This window comes from Artemia franciscana, chromosome 4 (assembly GCF_032884065.1).
Source record: "Artemia franciscana chromosome 4, ASM3288406v1, whole genome shotgun sequence".
Classification (NCBI taxonomy): domain Eukaryota; kingdom Metazoa; phylum Arthropoda; class Branchiopoda; order Anostraca; family Artemiidae; genus Artemia; species Artemia franciscana.
Genome location: NC_088866.1, coordinates 26153555 through 26175864, shown reverse-complemented (window position 1 = coordinate 26175864; position 22310 = coordinate 26153555). Strand labels below are relative to the sequence as shown.

Below are 22310 nucleotides of genomic sequence, written 5' to 3'. Positions count from 1 at the left end.
GAACTACCAATACAAACAACTTATGAAAAAGTATATGAAAAAGTAAGAAGTGGAAGATGAAGTAAATAAACTTGCTGCTTCCCCGGGACAACAGTCTCGGTTAGAAAACAAGCGCCAATGAGATTCAATATATGCCGGAAACCAGCGGCGAAGCCTCTGGTTTTGTTTTTGCAATAAATCATAGAATGTATTATGGTAGAAATATTTCACATTAAAAGTCAAGAAATACCAACTAGTATGCCACACTTGGTGGGACACATAAAAATCTATAATGTACATTATAACATTGGAGAGTTAACCTTCTCTCAATTTTCCTAAATACGATAATTTCAGCACTTGCAGAAATGAGCTTTCTGTGTATTTTGCTAGACCGAAACTAAAACCAATTATAGCTAACTAATTAGAATAAATATTTTTATTCTTTCTTGCATGACTATTTAGAGTGATAAAGGGGATTCGTCAAATCACACACAAAAATTAAACCCTTCTCTTCAACCAGATTTCATAGGTCTGCTCAGGTTTGAATGGCGCATTGTATCCTACATTAAACCATGTATTGGGCTCATAGTCTGTAAAACCCTCTTCGGAAAGGGTATCAAGTAGGTTCTTTCTCATTTCTTCCAGATCTTTATCAGAAGCTTTTGACGTACGTAGAAATCGTCTACAAATGAAAAAGAAAAATCATATAAGATTTAAAATGAAGACGTTTTTGAGTTAATGGTAAGACCTAATTTAAGGTATCCTGTATTGCTAGTGTCGTTAAAATAATAACTGCAAGTTTGAGTCCTATACATCAAAATAAAGTAACCGATGAATTTTTTGGAAAGTATAGTTACCATGGTTTTGGCAATCACAACATGAACTGTAGGAGTATATATAATTTACCCCCCCTTCAGACACCTTATAACTTCCCAGATTCAACTGATACTGAATGTTTAAAAGCACAAATTCAAAGGATTGTCATTCACTAGGGCCGTTTTCATAGGTGTCTCTTCGGTTTGACCCCCCCCCCACAAAAAAATATTGGATATGAAAAATAGTACTAAAAATACATTTAAAACAAGTGAAGTAAAAGTCGGTGGGAAATTTAGTTTTGTAAACCCTCCTCCATAACAAAAATCCTGAAACCGACCCTTCCATCCACATTTATTCAAAATCTTTCATTTCGATTTTCCATTTCGAATTGAGACATGAATTTCACTGCTTTGAAAGTATCAAACTTGATAGAAAGTTAGGATAAAAGGTCTAGGATAGAAAATTGAAGGTTAGGTTAGAGAAAGAAGTTCCTTCTATGTTTTAGGCTCATTTCGTCGCGTAAAGCAATTCGTTCTTTACCATTTACGTAAACTACCTTCAATAATATTTTTTGGATACCAGACATTTTGGTAATGCTTACAATTACGTCACATGTTTATTTGTTATTTATCTATATATACATTATTGTGAATGTTCAAAATTCGTGAATGTTGACATTTGCCAATGAATGTCCGTAATACTTTTTTTTCTCCTTGGATTTAGTCAGCGGTGCCTGACAACTTTTTCAATTTAATGCAAGGATTGATGATGACAGGTAAGGATAGATTCAGTTGGGTTAGGTAAGCTTAGGGTTTTGACCCATTTCTGGTATTTACAACTTTAACTTTACCATCAAAGTTTGCATAAGACTGGAAAAGCTAACTCGCAAAGCTAATGGAATCCAACCAGAGAAAAGGGAATTTATGACATTCACTAGTGAATGTCGACATTAACCAGATTTCGGATATTCACAGTAAACTATATATACTTCGTGTAATTTCGTTACCGTATTATTTAACTGAAATGAAAACTGAAATTAAATGCTAGGAAAAAACCTAAGCTACAGAGAGAACAGGGGTAATGTTGCATGTGATTCTTTACCCGTCACCCTTTTATTAGTAGCTCATTGGTAGAATCAACAATTTGGGTAAAAGATAGTAGAAGATATTCCGAATCTGCAAGAAATTAATGGTTACAAAGCCCAGTCTTGACTCTCAAAGCCTCCAATTAAAACAATATTTTACTGTAACTACTACTACTACTAATAATAACTCGCTGCAGCACCAAGCCGCCTGAGATCATCACAGCTACGCACGCTCCTCCTCCAACCTAATCTATCTAAAGCCTCCCTCTTTACACCCTCCCAGGAAGTTCCCATTTCCTTTAAATCTTTATTTATGACATCCTCCCAACCCAGACAAGGACGACCTGATTTCCGTAGACTAAAAATATATAAAGACAACATATTTTTTTGGAGGGATGGGGGATATAAGATTTAATTTAGATTAAATTACCCCAGAAGATTTAATAGGGCTTGGAATAAGAATTTTTAAATACAAATTTACCATACCTGTGTTAAAAAAAAAAACTTTACCTGTGTTATTGACCACGAGACTGGACAAAAAAATAAATAAAATACAGCAAAATTAAATATGTCAAGCTAGGGCAAGCGTTAATAGGTCATTTTAGAACTTGAAGACTTCCCAAATTTAGCCAATAAAGCACTTGCCACTTTTTATTGGATACTTTACACAACCTTTTCCTTTTTACGTCCGAACAATCAAACTACACAACTTTTCAATATAAGGCGGGTTTTATCGCCATCTGGTCAAAATGGTGAAAATTGTTTAACATCCACTTCTGATCGACATATTCCTTAGAATTATAAAAAAAAATTATATTCAAAAGGGGGTGTTGGCACATAATAAGTAACATTCTTTGCGATGAATTAAGGCAAAAACTTATAGATAAAATAAAACAGTTGAATTATAGGATAAATTAACGAACATCCATACATATCTGCAGTATGTGTGTGTGTGGGGGGGATGGGTTATTGCCACCCTTCCCTCTTGTGTATGAAAGTAAATATTCCCTTCTCTTTTAAAACACGGTTATAAGGTCTACAAAAATAATAGAAACCTCATTGAGGAAACCGGTCGTTCAGGAGCTATCCCTCAACTTGACCATAAATCAATATATTTTTTCAAGTACATGTTCTACTTTTATTCAGCTCCGTGGTGACCTCCCTCAGCCCCTAGGTTTCCAGCTACTTTTACCTCTGATCAAATTATTTGTCAACTTTGTCACTAAATTATTTTGAAATTTATTTTACAACCTCTGTACCGTAAGATTTCATCCTAAATCTATGAACCTAAATCTATGAAGCCTCTTATTTTCCTTTTTAAATCAATCTATTGATTCATAGAATTTTGTTAGAGCTCATACCATATGATCTCTTGGATCTTAGCTCTTCTCGCTTCGTCACAAGGGCCATATGAGCTCTTAGCTCTTGTTTTTTTATAATTTATGAAAAAATACACCCGAACCTGAAAAAGATACTTACTTCACATATACTTGACCAACGTCCAAATCTACAACTTTCACATCAGGATTATTAGGGACGGGCGTATTCGTTTTGTACGCTTTTGGAACGACGAACGACATGATTTTGACTCCACTTGTATCAGTCTTCGTAATTACAGGACGAGTCATAGGAATTTTGACGTCTGAAAATTAAGGTGAAAAGATGAATTCTTTGGAAAAACCAAAGTGCCAAGTGAATTTCAGATTCCGATTCATTGACCTGTGTTATAAATATTTGAGTTTGGCATTTTTATTGTTACTTAAACTGTGAAGGAAAAAGTTGGGTTACGTACATACCATAAAAGCTCAGCACGAAAAGGTACTAGAGGGAGATTATCGAGCATCTCAAACCATTGCTAAATCTAGTAAAGTATAATTCGTTGTTACTTAAAACGTTGCCACAATTAATATTTTTAAAATAATGTAAAGGCTATAGTAAAGGCCACAAGGCTTCAATGTTTTATGTTTTATTAATTTTTTACCAGAAGCAATTCATGTGGAAGGGGTAGTCATGTAAACTTCGGAGGGGCTCATTTGATTAGAAATCGAAAGTTCTAGTGCCTTAGTTACGAGTAAAGTGATCGGAGGGCAACTAGGCACCTTCCGGCCTTCTTATCCCCAAATATGTTTGATCAAAATTTCGAAATGGTCATTATGTTAAACATAGTCCAAAGATCAGATAACAAAAACTTCGGTGTCGAATTACCCCAGAGCCCGAGAGCAAGTGTTGTAAGTTACACCCCGAGGGCATATAAGGTTTTATTATGGAAGGGATGGTCGTATAAACTTTAGAGGGGGCTCATTCGATTGTAAATTGAAAGTTCTAGTTTCCTTTACAAGAGTCAAAAGTGGTCAGAGGGCAACTGGCTCCCACAACTTCTTTTAATGACAAATAGAACTACAAATTTTTCAGTGATAAGGTTTTCTTTACAAGTGGTCCCTCTTTCTCAGTGGTCAAACTAACTAATGAACTCTCTAAATCCAAAACGGTAAAATAAAACAAAAATCTTCAGCATGTTCAAAAACGGAGACAAAAAAAAACACTTTCAACATGAAAAGGAAACAAGAGCTAAGAGCTCATATGGCACTTGTAACGAGGTCGGAAAAGCCAAAAGTTCATATGGCATGAGCTCTAGCAAAATTAAAAGAATCAACAGATTGATTTAAAAGGAAAATCAGAGGCTTGATGTCGGTCGGGATTTAAAATAAGAGCTCTGAGACACGAGGTCCTTCTAAACATCAAAATTCATTAAGATCCAATCACCCACTTGTAAGTTAAAAACACTACATTTTTTTCTAATTTTTCCTCTGCCTTCAGCCCCCAGATGGTCGAATCGGGGAAAACAACTTTATCAAGTCAATTTGTGCAAGTCACTGGCACGCCTACCAATTGACGTCGTCCTAGCACGTCCAGAAGCACCGAACTTACCAAAGCACTGGACCCCCCCTCTCCTAACTCCCCTAAAGAGAGCAGATTCAGTCCGATTATGTCAATCACGTATCTAGGACTTATGCTAATTCTTCCCACCAAGTTTCATCCCAATCTCTCCACTCTAAGCATTTTCCAAGATTTCCTGTTTCCCCCTCCAACTCCCCCAATATCACTGGATACGGCGGGGATTCAAAATAAGAGCTCTGAGACAAGTGGTCCTTCTAAATATCAAATTTTATTCAGATCCAATCCCCCAATCGTAAGTTAAAAATATCTCTAATTTTATTCCTCTCCCCCCAGCCCCCCAGATGGTCAAATAAGGGAAATGACTGTTATCACGTTGATTTTTGCAGGTCCCCGGCACGCCAACTAATTTTCATCGTCCTAGGACGTCTAGAAGCACCAAACCTGCCAAAGAACTGGAAATCCCCCCAGCTCCCCCAAAGAGAGCAGATCCGTTCCAATTATGTTAATCACGTATCTAGAACTTGTGCTTATTCTTCCAATCAAGTCTCATCCCGCTCTCTCCCCTCTAAGCGTTTTCCAAGATTTCCGGTTTCCAAGATTTCTGTTCCCCCCCCCCCCATCCAACCCCTTTTTACCATTATCCGATTCAACTTGAAGAGCATCTGAGATTTAAGCATCTGGGACGATTAATTAAGAAATAGTCGTTTTCCCGATTTGACCATCTGGGGGGGAGTCGGGGGCCGGTTGATTCGGAAAAAATTAAGTATTTTTAACTTATGAGCGGGTGATGGGATATTAATGAAATTTGATGTTTGGAATGATATTGTGTCTCAGAGCTCTTATTTTAAATCCCGACCGCTGATGACATTGGGGGGAGTTGGAGGGGAGAAACCTAAAATCTAGGAAAACACTTAGAGTGGAGGGATCGGGATGAAACTTGATGGGAAAAATAAGCACAAGTTCTAGATACATGATTGACATAATCGGAACGGATCCGCTCTCTTTGGGGTAGTTGGGGGAGGGGTTAATTCTGAAAAATTAGAAAAAATGAGATATTTTTAACTTACGAACGGGTGATGAATCCCAATAAAATTTGATAATTAGAAGGATGTTGTGTCTCAAAGCTCATATTTTAAGTCCTGACCGGATCTGGTGTCATTGGAGGAAGTTTGGGGTGGGGGAGCCTAAAATCATGGAAAATGCTTAGATTGGAGGGATCGGGATGACACTTGTTGGAAAAAATAAGCAGATGTCTTACATACGTGATTTAAATAATTGGAATGGATCCGCTCTATTGGGGGGGGGGGGTAATTCTGAAAAATAAGAAAAAATTACATATTTTTTACTTACGAAGGAGTGATCGGATCTTCATGAAACTTCATATTTAGAAGATCCTCGTAGCTCAGATCTCTTATTTTAAATCTCTCCCCTCTAAGCGTTTTTCAAGATTTCCGGTTTCCAAGATTTCTGTTTCCCCTCATCCTCTAACCCCTTTGTACCAGGATCCGATTCAACTTGAGGAGCATCTGAGACGTAAGATCTTTCTATATATCGAGTTTCACTAAGATCCGATCACCCGTTCACAAGTTAAAAATACTTAATTTTTTCTAAATTTTCAGAATTAACCGTCCTCCCACTTCCCCCAAGATGGTCGAATCGGGGGAACGACTATTTATAATTTAATTTGATCTGGTCCCTGATATGCATGTCAAATTTCGTCGTCCTAGCTTATCTGGAAGTGCCTAAACTAGCAAAACCGGGACAAACAGACAGACCGACAGAATTTGCGATCGCTATATGTCACTTCGTTAATACCAAGTGCTATAAAAACAGAGTAAAATACATATATGTTAATCACAACATAATTGTGTTATTTTTAGTTTACTTCTACTTCTTTTTTGCATTTCAATGTAAGCTTTTTAACAGGCTTGTCTTTCTTTGATTCTCTATTTCGGACAAAAATCTGATCAAGAGCATGGTCGTATTCAGGGTTTTATTAAGAGAAAATGGGATTTACGGGAAGTTTTTGTTCGAGGGGAGGGTCCACCAAAATAATCTTTTTTGTTACGGGAGTTGAAGGTTTTGTTTACCTATATTTCAATGACAGATTTACTATTAGTAGAATTTTCTCTTTTAATGGCGAAACTGTGCGTATATTTAAATCTGGTTTGCGGGTAAGAAAAGCTAATTCAGGGCTTCAGGGCAAACAGGGGGTTGTTGAAATCATTAGCCCCCTTTCCTTGAATATTGGCATATTTGAAAATTCTAAAAACGAATTTCTATTGCTATTACATGAAATTCTTACCTTGACTATTTTGTCCGTCAATGTATGAATAAAGCCTGAAAAATGGAGTTGGCGTGTTGTCTTCAGTCTTGTCTTTGCTAGTTGCAACTACACGAATGTTTCCGTAATCACGGATTTCGTAATTCTAAAAGGGAGGAGTCCAGATTAGTTAAATGAAACAAAATTCAAAAATTAAGAACTATATGTTCACTAATTTCTACGATTAGCTCTGCAAAGTAGTTTGTAATTTAACTTTTTTTACGCTTAACATGTTTTGCTTAAAATTTCAAATAAATTTAAGGATTTTGGTTGCAAGAAGAAAAGCCAGTGGCAACGCACTCATGCTAAGTAAGGATTCGTGCATTAATTTTTATCTCAATCACTTCGTATGGGAAGCTTATCAAGGCGAATAAAGAAATGTTATCACAAAATCGCCTAATTTTTTTGTAGTAAAAGCCCCTGACCTTCAAAGAGCTTAGAGGGTCCACAGCCCACTCATATTGGTTGTAACTTCTGGTCGTCTTAGGTTTAACTTGATTGATCAACATTCATTTCAGTTTGTTTTAGGTTTCGTTTATTCATCCATCATAGCTTCTGGTATTTCCAGTTCGAAGCGATTATTTAATTTAATTTTCGTTTGTTTTATGCTTCATTTATTGGTTCAAATAAAAGACGTAAAGCCAGTTACTCTTGTGAGTTCTTTGGGGCTTCTTTCAGATTGTATATTCTGTACAATATGTTGATCATTGAGTAGCATTTGTAAATATATATTCCTTTGACCTTTTTATTTTTATAGTTTTTAATTTGAAATTTTGTTCTTTTTTCTCACTACTACTACTACTACTACTACTACTACTACTACTACTACTACTACTACTACTACTACTACTACTACTACTACTACTACTACTACTACTACTACTACTACTACTACTACTACTACTACTACTACTACTACTACTACTACTACTACTACTACTACTACTACTACTACTACTACTACTACTACTACTACTACTACTACTACTACTACTACTACTACTACTACTACTACTACTACTACTACTACTACTACTACTACTACTACTACTACTACTACTACTACTACTACTACTACTACTACTACTACTACTACTACTACTACTACTACTACTACTACTACTACTACTACTACTACTACTACTACTACTACTACTACTACTACTACTACTACTACTACTACTACTACTACTACTACTACTACTACTACTACTACTACTACTACTACTACTACTACTACTACTACTACTACTACTACTACTACTACTACTACTACTACTACTACTACTACTACTACTACTACTACTACTACTACTACTACTACTACTACTACTACTACTACTACTACTACTACTACTACTACTACTACTACTACTACTACTACTACTACTACTACTACTACTACTACTACTACTACTACTACTACTACTACTACTACTACTACTACTACTACTACTACTACTACTACTACTACTACTACTACTACTACTACTACTACTACTACTACTACTACTACTACTACTACTACTACTACTACTACTACTACTACTACTACTACTACTACTACTACTACTACTACTACTACTACTACTACTACTACTACTACTACTACTACTACTACTACTACTACTACTACTACTACTACTACTTACTACTACTACTACTACTACTACTACTACTACTACTACTACTACTACTACTACTACTACTACTACTAACAGCAACAACTCACCACAGTACCAATCCGCCTGAGGCCAATACAGCAACAACTCACCACAGTACCAATCCGCCTGAGGCCAATACAGCTACGCACATACACCCTCCAAGGAAGTTGCCATTTCCCTTAAATCTTTCTTTATGACATCCTCCCACCCCAACTATGGACGATCTGCTTTCCGTTTAGCGCTAAAATGTTGGCCAAAAAGGACAAACTATGGCAATCTGTCATCCTTCTTTCGAAGAACGTGCCCAAGCCATCTCAACCTTTATTTCGTTATAGCCTTAGAACGCGGGATTGAACCATTTTCGTATAGACTACTGATTGAAATGCGGTCAGTCAGCTGGGTACCCAAAACAATCCGTAGACAATTTCTCTGGAAAACATCTCCCCTTTCATTCCTCCCCTTTTAGGAGAGCCCATGTTTCAGAACCATATTTGACCACTGTCATCACTGTAGGTTCCAATATTCTGATCTTGGTTCGCATACTTATCTTCCTATTCTTCCAAACCCTTTTCAACTGAGAAAAACGCCCTGAGAAAAACGCTATTCTACTTTCAACATCTTCACTGCCCCTACCATGTTTACTAATAATTAAATTTAAAAAAAAGCTCTTCGACCGAAATTAAGGAGGAAAACTAAAACATAAAACGAACAGAAATTATTACGAATGTGAGGGGGTTTGCCATATCGTTAATACCTTGCTCTTTACGCTAAAGTTCGGAATATGTTCCAATTCTTTAAGAATGACCCCTGAATTACAAAGGCCATTTATTTGAAATAAAGAACTCTTTGAAAGTACTGAGAAAAACTTTAGCGTAAAGAGCGAGGAATTGACGATGTGGTGACCCCCCCCCTGATGTACGTAATGATTCCTGTTAGTTTTAAGTTTAATGTTGCTCCTTACTTCCAGTTGATAAAACTTGTCGTTTTATTTAATTTCTGATCGTTTTTGAAATGATGCTGAGAAATCCAGCGCCTCTTTCACGGAAAATTCTCTTCTTCCATGGACAGATCCTCCCATATAACCTCCTCCCCCGACTTCCCCTCCAACCAGAAAAATCCCCCCGACAACGTCTGTATACTCCCCAATAACTATATACTATATAATAGTATATATTAGTATAATATATACTAATAACAATATACTTCCCTGGGACAGTGAGCGAATAAGTCATCCTCAAAGACATATTTATTAGATTTTTAGACAAAACAAAATGACCATCTTAAAATTTTGATTGGGTGACTTTTGGTAAAAAATGAGCTTGGGAGGGGGCATAGTTACGCTCCAGTTTTCTTGTCACTTACAAGGGCAACTAGAACTTCTAATATTCATTCGAATAAGCCCTCTCGCGATATTCTAGGACCACTGGGTCGATACAATCACCCCTAGGGGAAAAACTTAAAAAACGAACAAACGCGCATCCGTTATCTTGTGCTGAATATACCTTGTTTTATGCAGGCGAAATATCCGACCTGACTGGTGTTTTTTATTTTCTATTTAATTTTTCTCTAAATAAATTTTTCTTTCTTCACTTATTAGTTCTTTATCATTCAAGTTTTATTTTTTAGCCAGATTCTTTGCTTTTCCCTGGAATTTTTTTTGACAAATTTTTTGAAATTAAGAACCATAAGTAAACATCAAAAGCTTACATTAAATTGATTATCTGGTTTGCTGTTACAGCTTTTCTTACTATGTTCTTTTTTATATTTTTGTGAATGCTTTTTTTGGGTTAGTAGGAAATGTTCTGCCTTAGATTACTCGAGGATACGGCAATAACCTCTGTAAATATCTGGTCAGCACCCCCTTAGATTTATAGCTGCAGCAGAATATTAACCTTATTTGTTAGTTGCACTTTCTGTTTTATTGCGTAGATGTGTTGGTAGTAGTATCCCCATAGTCACTTTAACAGCAGCCCTATTCCCGTCAATCCACAACAGCCCTATCCTTGCTTTTAATGAAAGCCCTACCCCACCATTCCCGTGACACCCCTATCCCGCCATTCCGTGATATTCCTACCCCATCATTCCGACAACAGCCAACAACTGTTAATTACATAATAGGGAATGTTTTCTAAGAGATGAAGGTATATGTTAAATTATAGGGGGACTTGTTAGGAGTCCATTAGTCAGGCAGGAAATCCCCGATTGTAACTGAGGAGGGGCTAACACGTGGGTATTACGTAATATCGGCACAGACGTGTGATATGACGCAATCTTGCATGACTTGATAGGTATTATAATTTCCGTCTTTTTTACAAGCTGAAGTCTAATCTTGAGAAATTGACACTAATTGTCCTATCTTTTAAAACATGTGTAAACGAAAGTAGCGCAAAAGCAAGATTTCCGTAGTGCTTTTTAAATGATAAACTATAGGATTAACAATAAATATCACGAAAGGAAATGAATAAAAGCATTTTAATTTCACATTAAACATAAAACTTTGGCAGTTTTATTAATTAATTTTAGAAAAAAAGGAATATGGGTACTTACTTCATTGGCCTGGATCTGCTGATACTCAGCACTTTCTAGCGACTTTGATTCTCCTGATAACCCATTTCTTCCTCTGCGTTCAGGTCTGCTAGTTGCTGCAGCCAGAACTGTACCAGCAACTAAAGCCTTATAAACATTTTTGTCATTAGCTGTATAGAGGCTAGAAACATTGCTAAATAAATAACAGACTGAGACGCATCATTCTTTTTAAATAGTTTTCCTATCATAATTATAAGCAGCATTTGCATTGAGGCTGCTCATAGATTCATATGCTTTAACAGCTTGTATGTCTAGCAGTTTTTACTTAGTCACTGTAAGACTTCGGTTAAGGTCTATTCCACCGACTTTAACTAGAGAAGTTATTTAGAAGTCACCTCTCACAAAATTCGAGTTAATATCAATTAAATAAACTCGAAGAGCAGCGCAAGTGGCAAAAGGACAATATTAGGAGGCTTTTTCGAAGATCAGCTTATGTGACTTTCAAGAGAATATGAAAAATGTCTGGCGCAAAAACCCAAATTTTGAAGCCAGTCGAACAAGAAAGGTAACATTCCAATCGCTAAAGCAGGGAGATCGATCCCCAAATGACTGAACCAAAATTCCTTAAGAAGAATGCAAAAGGGATGGACCAAAAAAACACTCTTCAAAGCATCTGATTTTAAAGAGGGACCATCCCGCCCTCCACCCTTAAGAAGACAATATTTCTACACATCTGGTGGCTAATAAATTTGACTTTGCTCAAAATTCGCACTTTTCAATAAGAAGGTGAGCTTATCCAGGAACGTACATTAGGAGGGGGAAGCCTCAAGCTCAGACTCCCCCCTAAAATTCAAAACACAAAAGTGGGGAGATTGAACAAAGTCTCCCAATGATTGACCAAATAATTCCCTAAGCAGAATGTAAAAACTGTGGACCAGAAACACACTATTTAAGGTATTTAATTCTCAAGAAGAAAATATTCTATTCCATCCTCCTTTCCCAAAAAGGTCTTATTTAAACACTTTTTGGTTGTTAATAAATTTGACATTGCTACGAATTTGCACTTTTGAATCAGAAGGCGACTATGTCCATTTACGTACGTCAGGAGAGCCTCGAGTCTAAACCCCCCCCCCCCTGAAAGCAGAAAATAGAAATCACTCAGTTTGCCAATAATTTTATCCATTTTTCCTGCGTATTGCATGTTACTGGTATTTTTCTGATGTTCAACCTTCCTCCCTGCTTCTGAAAAAATGTTACGAGCATTCAGAGCTGTGAATTTCAAAAGATTGAAAATCCCATTAAGCTTTAAAGTTTTAAGAGCAAAGGAATCGGGATGTATCTTTTAATATTCATAAATTTGAAAAGAAACAACTAAATATTCTTAAATCGATTGAGGAGAGGCAATAAGAAAACACAGGAGGTATTTTAGAGATATGCAGTTGTTAAGAAATGCAAAATTAAAGAATATCATTGCCGTGGGAGGTGGATAAAGAATATCATGGAAGGTAGTAACGAGTTTCCTAGATACAGCGTGGTGCGTGTGGAGTGTATGGCACAGACAGGTTCGGGCTTGATGTCAGCAACCGACCCTAACATACTTATCTGTCCCCCTAGCCAATGGAAACTCCCTTTTCTCCTTTTTGCCCAGCCACTGATGACCAGGATTGAACTCTGAAGGGAGGTTACAAGCACTTGCGACAACATAACACATGGAATCGAAAGGAAGATGTTTTCAAATGTAGAATTTTTTACGGGAAATTCATTAGGCTAGAACTTGCGCTAAAGCAATCTTTGAAGAGTAGCAATTGGGCAGTGAGCTCCTGCAAAAAAGGGCGTTGAAAGATTCTGTGGAATAAACAACATTAAACACGTAGCTACCTTTCACATTAAAGTTGTCTTGTACTCAGAAAAAAAAATGTAGGCTGTACATTTTCTAGGAAGACCACGGATTTAAGAGAGCATCCTTATGATTATGCTTTTCAATGTCTTGCAAGCCAATAACATTCCAATGATTGCCGTTCAGGTTTTTAGGGGAGGCATATTCTTTCTTTTCAAAAAAGGAGATTATTCATTCAAAAAAGTTCTTTTCCTGGCTGTTTAAGGTAGGGGTTTGTAAATCAAAGCTTCCCGGTGCCAAGATCAATTTTGTCTCGTAACCTTGGTCTCAGAACTGCCACCTTTAATTAAATCTGAATGAAAATAACTATCTAAAATATGGTGCTGGATGGGAAATATAATTTACTAGATAGTTTCTTTGAAAACCCCTTTTTCAAATCGTGGCTACTATAGGCCAGGGTTTCTTCTAATGCTACAGCCTAAATTTTTTTCAGTCAGAGTCAAAATTGATAGTATGGCTATTCTTGTTTCCTTATTTTTGAAGTTTTAGGTTAGGGTTTGGGTCTCACCAAATACCAAATTCGTAAGGAAAAAGCAATTCTCGAACTTGGCCGCGAAAACACCACCCTGTTTTTCAACTTTAAGGCAAATTTTCAGGTGTGATCAACGTTGGATGTTATTATGATGATTATGATTATGATGAACTTGAGAATTATTAGAGAGTTTCATACGGCTTGTAAGTGCATTTCCATTGGATCCATTAAGAATCAGCCATACATTTGTCAATCTATTGGAGTCTTGGCTTCTATATTTTACAACATCTCCGATATAGATCATATGTAGATGCAGTGGGAAATTTGTAAGAGCAGGGTCTTTGACAACGTAATATGAGAAGACAGGGATAAACAAGAACTAACGCCACTGGCAATGTAGCGTCTGGTAACTTCATTAAAAAATCAAAAAATTAAAGAAGCAGGGAGATTCGTACCTATTTTTGATTATAGCTTTGCGGATTTATTTTTAATTAAGTGCTATAACTTGTATAAGCAACTACTATTCTTCTATTATGTCGTATTCTATATATAAGGCATGCACCGGGGGGGGGGGAGATGAAAATATTATTTGATATGAATAGACCTATGACGGGACCAGAGTGTTTTCACTGTGTTCTAAAACGAAATTATACAAAATATGTTTCTATGATTAAAATGCGTATCTTACGATAAGGAAAGCCTAGTTCTAATTCAAAGAGAACGAGACCTAGGCTGGTCCGGTCAAAAAAAATATACAAATTTCGTTCTAAGTATTCATGTGCAGAGGCAAAATCAAAACATGCATTAATTCAAAAACGTTCAGAAATTAAATAAAAAAAAGTTTTTTTTAATTGAAAGTAAGGAGCGACATTAAAACTTAAAACGAACAGAAATTACTCCGTATATGAAAGGGGCTGTTCCCTCCTCAACACCCCGCTCTTTGCGCTAAAATTTTTCAATGTTTTGAAAAGTAGATTTTAGAGAAAGAGTCAAACTTGTAAACTTGAAAGAGTAACACTGGTCAAAGCTAGTGACTTGCAGCCCTCTCCCCACGGGGAGTGTAGAGAGTAAGTCGTCCCCAAAGACAATGTTATTAGGTTTTTTGACTATGCTGAATAAAATGGCTATCTCAGAATTTTGATCCGGTGACTTTGGGGAAAAAATTAGCGTTAGAGGGGGCCTAGGTGCCCTCCAATTTGTTGGTCCCTTAAAAAGGGCACTAGAGCTTTTGGTCTCCGCTAGAATGAGCCCTCTCGCGACAATCTAGGACTACTGGGTCGGTACGATCACCCCTAGGGAAAAAACAAACAAATAAGCACGCATCCGTGATCCGTTTTGTGGCAAACAATACAGAATCCCACATTTTTGTAGATAGAAGCTTGGAACTTCTACTGCAGTGTTCTCTGATATGCTGAATCTGATGGTGTGGTTTTCGTCAAGATTCTATTATTTTTAAGGGAGGCTTTCCGCTATTTTCTAAAATAAGGCAAATTTTTTTAGGCTCGTAACTTTTGATGGGTACGACTAAACTTGATGGAATTTATATATTTAAAATGAGCATTAAAATGGGTTTCTTTTGATGTAAATATTGGTATCAAAATTCTGTTTTTTAGAGTTTCGTTTACTATTAAGCCAGGTCGCTCCTTGCTACAGTTCGTTACCATGAACTGTTTGGTAAATAAAATATAATGAATTCTGAGGGAAGTAAATAGCGAAGTTGAAACTTAATATGAACAAAAATGATTGCTTCACAGCCTATTTAAGATATATCATTAAAAATAGCACATATAACTAACTAATTATATTTCCTTATGTTTGTAGAATTATACAAAATTAGCTCTTTACTGAGAACAAAAAACAACATAGGAGTTTTGGTACAATAAAAGAAGACCAATTAAAGACACTTTTTACAGTATAAAATAAACCATTTTAGGTTTGTTACTTTATTTTTATTTAAGTTATGTTGTTCAATTTGGTATTACTTCTGCAGAATGGACAAGTCCAATGACTGGCTCTCGTTTTGGTTCCGAAAAGGACATTTCATGATTGGTTGGTAGACAAGTCAGGAGTAAAGCATCCTTGATGGTATTAGGACTATAGACAGGCTTTAGGATTTTTATCATAACTTGAAATTCTCCGTTGTTTAGAGAGAAATAAACGAATTTCCAGAGTTCATATGATGGCTTAATTGATCTTCATTTCGAAAAATACTAAAGCTTGTTTCTTACAATTTGAAATTGTATATTACTCACTAATGGTATTATAGTTGGTTAGACCAAACGCTACCTAATAGATCAATCCACTATATATCTGTCCTGTTCAATGACTTTGCGCCTATTAAAAAAAAAAAAAAAAAAAAAATCATTTTCATGCTTATATTTTCTTAAAATTTTAACTTTATACATAAAGCTACTGATATCACAGCTGGTATAAGACTATGGAAAGATCTATAGATTAGTTTGTTGTTGTCGGGCTACGTACTCACTTTTGATTCTTAAACCAAAATTTCTTGTTTTTACTTAATCACAAACTTAAAGTTAACATAATCACATACTTAAAGGCACATACTTAAAGTTACTGATATCATAGCTGGTGTAAGACTATGAAAAGTTTTTTCGATTAGTTTGTTGTTGTCGGGTTATGTACTCACTTTTGATTCCTAAAATAATATTTACTGTTTTTTAATCTGGGCTTCTGTGTTTTCAGTAAAGCGCTATTTTTCTATAATCCTACAAACAAAGAGAAATATAAATAGTGGGTTTATTTACAAAAATCTTATTGATGCATGTTTGAGTGTGAAGTAATAATTTTTCTTCGTTTTAAGTTTAAACTTCTATCTTTACTTCCCTCATATAAACTTTTTTTAAAATTAATACTTACTCTTTTTAAATTTTGAAATTAATGTAGAGGCAGTGCTGCCATGGTCTTCATTTTTATCGGGGGGAAGGTTATCCCCCTCATATGCGGATAAAAAAAAAATCGTTTGAAGTTTTAATGTTGCTCGATACTTTCACTTGATTAATTTTAGTTAATTTATGATCTAGGGGAGATTGACACCCCTAAAGAATATTTCAGACAACCTCGACAGCTAGGAAAAACTCAGTTTACAAAACAAACTTCATTATCCATACAAAAAAAATGCATTAAATTTACAAAATTGTGAATTATCAGAAAAAAATCGCATAGAAGGCACAAAACCATAATTGAAAAAAAAAATCACACCCAATAAGGACATGAACCCTTGACATTTCGATTCAAAATCTAAAGCTGTACTAATTGAACTACGCGGTCAGTTAATTGAATTTTACCTACTGGATTTTGCAGCGCCATAATTGCGTAGAATTAAATTAAAAAAACAAGTTTTTTTAACTGAAAGTAGGGAGTGAAATGAAAACTTAAAACGAACAGAAATTAGTTCGTATATGAAAGGCGTTGCTCCCTCTTCAACGCCTCGCTCTTTACCCTACAAGTTTTTTATTTCTTTAAAAAGCAGAGTTGTGAGAAAAGAGTCGAACTTTAGCGTAAAGAGCGAGGTGTTGAAGAGGGAGCAGCCCCTTTCATATACGAAGTAATTTCTGTTCGTCTTAAGTTTTAATGTCGCTCCTTACTTTCAGCTAAAAAACTTGTTTTTTTTATTTAATTTCTGAACGTTTTTTAGTTAATCCATGTTTTGATTTCGGCTCTCCGCAGATGAATAATTAAAAAGAAATTTGCATATTTATTTATTTGGCTAAATGGCTGTCCCACAGTTTTGATCGAACGATTTTGAGAAAAAAGGACAACCTCCAATTTTTGGGTACTTAAAAAAGGCAACTAGAACTTTTAGTTTTTTATGATCGTTTTCATTAGTAAAAGATATACGTAACTTACGAATTAGATTACGTAACAATTTTTTTATATCCGTATGGTTTTATTCTGTATATGATAGGGTTCGCCCACTCGTCAATACCTCGTTCTTTACACATTTTGTCCTAATTCCTTAAGAATGAACCCTGAATCACAAAGGCCGTAGAATAAATAAGTTGTAATTACTAAAAATAATTTACGCTACTTTAGCGCAAAGAGTGAGGTATTAGGAGGAGGTGAACCCCTTATATGCGTAATATTTTCTGTTTGTTTTAAGTTTTAATGCTGCTCCTTACTTTCAGCTGAAAAAAACTTTTTCATATTTATATTTTCATTATTTTTTAAATAATGCTAGAAAATGCTGCGCCTTCTTCATAGGGATCTTCTTCCCCCATGACAAATTCCTCCATAGAAAGTTTCCCCCACATAATCTCCTCTTCTCAACCCCTTCTCCCAACCATAAAATACCCCTGAAAACGTCTGTACACTTCCCAATACCCATTACTATATGCAAACACTGGTCAAAGTTTTCTAACTTGCAGCCCTTCCCATGGGGACTCTGGGGGAGTAAGTCGTCCCCAAAGACAAAGTTATAAGGTTTTTCGGCTATGTTGAATAAAATGGCTATCTCAGAATTGATATCCGACGACTTTGAGGAAGAAATGAGCGTGGGAGGGGGCCTAGGTGCCCTCCAATTTTTTTGGTCACTTAAAAAGGGCACTAGAACTTTTCATTTTCGTTCGAATGAATCCTCTCACAAAATTCTAGAACCACTGGGTCGATACGATCACTCCTGGGGAAAAGAAAAAAAACAAATAAACACGCATCCGTGAGTTGTCTTTTGGCAAAAAATACACAGTTCAACATTTTTGTCCTGCTGATGTTGCAGTAATCTGCTGGTGAGTGGACGATTTACGGAACTTGCTAAGGGGCTGAGAGGGGGGATGGGGAGGGGTTTTTGTAAACCTTCACATAAGGATTTTGGACCGTAATTATTACAGTGATATCGTTTTATATTTCCAGGCTTTTCCACACAAGTATTGGCACCAAAAGTGCGGTTTTTGGTTCTATATAGCACTTACGGGGAGCAGAATTGATAAAAGTCACTTATATACGAGAAATAGCTTTCAAACGAGCCATTAAAAATCTCTCTAAGAAGTTCTCGGTAGTCCACTTGCCCTAGCTTTTCCTCTTGAGACATTACACCATAAGTGCCGTTTTAATGCCATTTGGCACTTGCAGATGGTGGAATTTATTGAAAGAACCTAGACCAGAACCAAGAAGCAGGGCGAGGTCTGTATTCTATTGTTATTCAACAAAGAGTGATAAAACTAAAAAAAGAAAAAAAAACTCAAACAAGGTTTATTAAATGAATATGGAACACAGACCTCGCCCGACTGCCCGCTGTGCTCATAGACTAATGCACTTCGCTCTATGTGTAATTTTACCCGTAAGCAAGCTCACTTGACTCATTTTTAGTATGCCCCATGGAGGAACAGAAATTGATGCACTCCTAGAATTGGCATTTCTAAGCACTATAGTATGGAAACTAAGGTGTTTCACAGCATAGTTTCTAGTTTAGACAATACTTACCATATAATACACACATACAAATCTATTAAAATAACAACCACAACAAACACTGACAAATAATACAATAAATTATTTAAAAATGATTCACTGTGAAAATATGTTTCTACTAGTTTTGTTTTGAATCTGTTTATGTCATCTGTTAGAAATGTTTCAGGTGGAAGGTCATTCCATGGCTTCCACGCCATGCTGTAAAATGAATGTTGGCCTATTTTCCTTTTGAAGGAAGAATTTTGTTTTAACATGTTTCCTTCTCAATGACCCTTGGTCAAGACCTATACACTCTAATTAAGTAAAATAATCATAATACGATACCCGTTATGAGTTTGTTGACTGGGGGATCCACCATCGCTTTTATTGTAAATTTTATTTGTTTTAAACGTTAGGTTGTTTGTTTTAAGTTTGAATCCAATATTTTAAGCCTTATTTTTTCACCCAAAAACTAGAAATATACTGGTCATTTTCAAGAGCTCAAAAAGGGGTAATATTCCAGTTAATTTACTTCTTGCTATCCCGGAAAGGTTTTAGGTTAGGAAAATGAAACTTTCAGGGATGGGTCTACAGGCTGAAGTATGTCCCGAGAAGGTATTTTAAAGTACCCACCTTCACTCCTTCTCCCTCTAGAGGGCCCTGAAATTTGCCTACATGACAGGTCTATACCTATTGAAATTTTGACAAAACATTTTACCTTAATTTTCCGTTACTAGTTGCTTTCTCTCTGCCTTTAGTTCTGAAAATGCAATTCCTGTTATTTAGTAGTATTTTGAGCCATATCAATGTTTTTTTTTTCAAAATTTAGGAAATGTATTTCCATATCTTTAAAACTTTATATAATGGAATTGAGCTAAGTTATGAAGCTGAAAACAATTTTGCTGTACTTCAATTTGGCAGAAGATCTATTTTGCAAGGTTTCACTTTTATAACACAAATATTTTTAAAGGTCATGAAAGGTCAGGGCCCTCTAGAGGGAGAAGGAGTGGAGGTAGTTGTTTCAAAATACCTTCCCGAGACATACTTTAGTCTGTAGATTCATCCCTGAAAGTTTCATTTTCCTAACCTAGACCCTTTCCGAGATAGCAAGAAGTCAATTAACTAGAATTTTACCCAAAAAGGGCTTAAATTTGAATATGAGATAGAAGCAACTATTATATTCGTAAAGAGCTTAAAAAAGGCATTGAGTGGAATATTCACTTTATTCGTTAGTCAATAATATGAATAACGCAAAATTTACCAATGCCTTCAATAAAGCACTATAAAACTTAGGCGTAAAGTAGGGTGGTAACTCCCTCATATGTGGAAAAATTCCCGTTTGTCTTAATGTTCTTTACTTTGATTGCGAAAAACTTTTATTTAATAGGACTTTAGTTAGCACAATTTCCAAATTTTTCCTTCAAAAAGACATGTAAATTTCATACCAACGTGAGAATCCTTTCCATTGTTGTATCCAATGTATTGACCGGATCTGACTTGCAACTAGTCAAATCTGCTAAAATTTTCTTTATATATTCGACGTTGTTGCTAACAGCTCCAACGCTCCATTATCCAACTAATGGGTTGGCTTTTTAGGTCTGTTTTATACGCCTTTGTCATACTAGGGAATATGCAATTAGTGAATAGTGAATATGCAACTTTACGGTTATGAACTTTGTCACTATATCGTCTTTTAGCTCTTTTGATATTATTCAATAGAAGTAGGTTCCCACCTAGGGTATGTGGGATATTCAGAGAGATACATTTCAGAGTACCAAGGGTATTGAAAATTAAACATGATTGTCCGAGTGCACAATGTTGAAACTTAAATAACCATAGCCTATAGAGCTTATAAAATTAGGAAAATTCAGGAATTGTAATATTAATGAAAAGAATCTCTATATGCATTTATAAAGGTTTTGGTAGTAGCGGGGGCCAAAAAAAAAAAAAAGAGTTAAAAACCGGCAAAAAGTAAGCCTTTAAGCTAGATCGAAACAGCTAAGCGTTGTCGAATCTAAATAACCAGGTTTGTAAAAAAAATTTCTAGGTTGCATCATGTCAATACTGAGAAGATGATACCACGCTAAAAACTCAATAGTTTTGAAACAATCAAAAGTTTTTTTTTTCTATTCATAGTTTTCAGATATGAATACTTCTAAAACAGGTCTGGAGAGGAAACAAAAATCTGTCTTGATACTTTTGGCATTTCAAAATTGTCCCAGTGATTTTTATTCTTGTCAAATATGATTTCACAAATAGTATTTGGCGATTTTTTTTTTTTTTCAATGCTGTGCCTCCCTACGAAATGTTGCCCGTTCCACTAGGCAAAAATCAACATAAGTGCTTGAGCATATATAACCTAAATTTTAAAGAGAATATTTTTTTTATAACTGACCAAAATTAGCGGTGCCTCCATGGTTTCTATGGGCCAGTGCCCCTTCTGATCCCGATACCGACACTTTTGAGCTTCTAAGAGACGCAGGTGCATATTGAATAGTAGGAAATGTTTTCTAAGACATTCTGGCGTTTATTACGTAATAGGGGATGTTTTTCTATGGTGTGATGCTTATAAGCCCTAAGGGTGTGGAAAAAACCTTCAGGGAGCCCGCTAAATCAAGATTTCCTTGGGTTTTACGTAAAAGTTTCTTTTTTATAAATATCTGAGGGCCAGGACATGTGTACTTCAGAATTTTTTAAGATTGCTCCGTAAAAACCTTCAGGAACCCGCTAAATCAAGATTTGCTTGGGTTTTACCTAATAGTTTCTTTTTTTAAAAGAAAACTGTAAGGGCCAGGGCTTGTTTACTTCAGGATTTTTCAGATGGTTCGTTAAAAAATCTTCATGGCTTTTTTACCTCAGGATTTATAAGAAAAAAACCATTAGAGGGCCCACTAAACTAAGATTTCCTTGGGTTTTACCTAATAGTTTCTTTTCAAGAAAAAACCTATCAGGGCCAGGGCTTGTTTTCTTCAGGATTTCTAAGATTATGTTTTAAAAAACCTTCAGGTCTTTTTATCCCAAAAATTTCTAAGATTTTTCTTTTAAAAACATTCAGGGCTTTTCCAACGAAACCAAAGGATTTCTTCGAATTTCCCTTAAAAACCTTCAGGCCCCCCACCAAATCATTATTTTCTTTTAAAAGCCTTCAGGGGGGTCCCTCCCAAGTAAGAAAATGGTTTGTACGTCATTTTAGTATGTTCTTATCAGCCATTTCATGCTTGAAAATTTGCTGCCATTTTCTATAT

At 35.7% G+C, this 22310-nt stretch overlaps 1 protein-coding gene and 1 long non-coding RNA gene across 2 annotated transcripts in view; one reads left to right on the top strand and one right to left on the bottom strand.

Moving 5' to 3' along the window:
* LOC136026222 (uncharacterized) overlaps positions 1 to 22310 on the top strand; it is a 263409-nt gene that overhangs the window by 217517 nt on the left and 23582 nt on the right. The gene's annotated exons all lie outside the window — the stretch shown is intronic.
* LOC136026217 (uncharacterized) lies at positions 401 to 20631 on the bottom strand. Its single transcript, XM_065702557.1, has 5 exons — positions 20511 to 20631; positions 11312 to 11437; positions 7083 to 7206; positions 3359 to 3521; positions 401 to 661 (listed from the first exon to the last, which is right to left on the bottom strand). Exons 1-5 carry the CDS (start codon positions 20529 to 20531, stop codon positions 478 to 480), a joined length of 618 nt encoding a protein of 205 aa, XP_065558629.1. The 5' UTR covers positions 20532 to 20631; the 3' UTR covers positions 401 to 477.

Excerpts from the sequence above, each read along its gene's own strand:
- LOC136026217 (XM_065702557.1), bottom strand. The coding sequence starts at position 20,531 with ATGGAAAGGATTCTCACGTTG. Across the intron at positions 11,438-20,510 it reads TGGAAAGGATTCTCACGTTG|GCTTTAGTTGCTGGTACAGT; the intron begins GTATGAAATTTA and ends AATGTTTATAAG. Across the intron at positions 662-3,358 it reads GTTGGTCAAGTATATGTGAA|ACGATTTCTACGTACGTCAA; the intron begins GTAAGTATCTTT and ends TTTCATTTGTAG.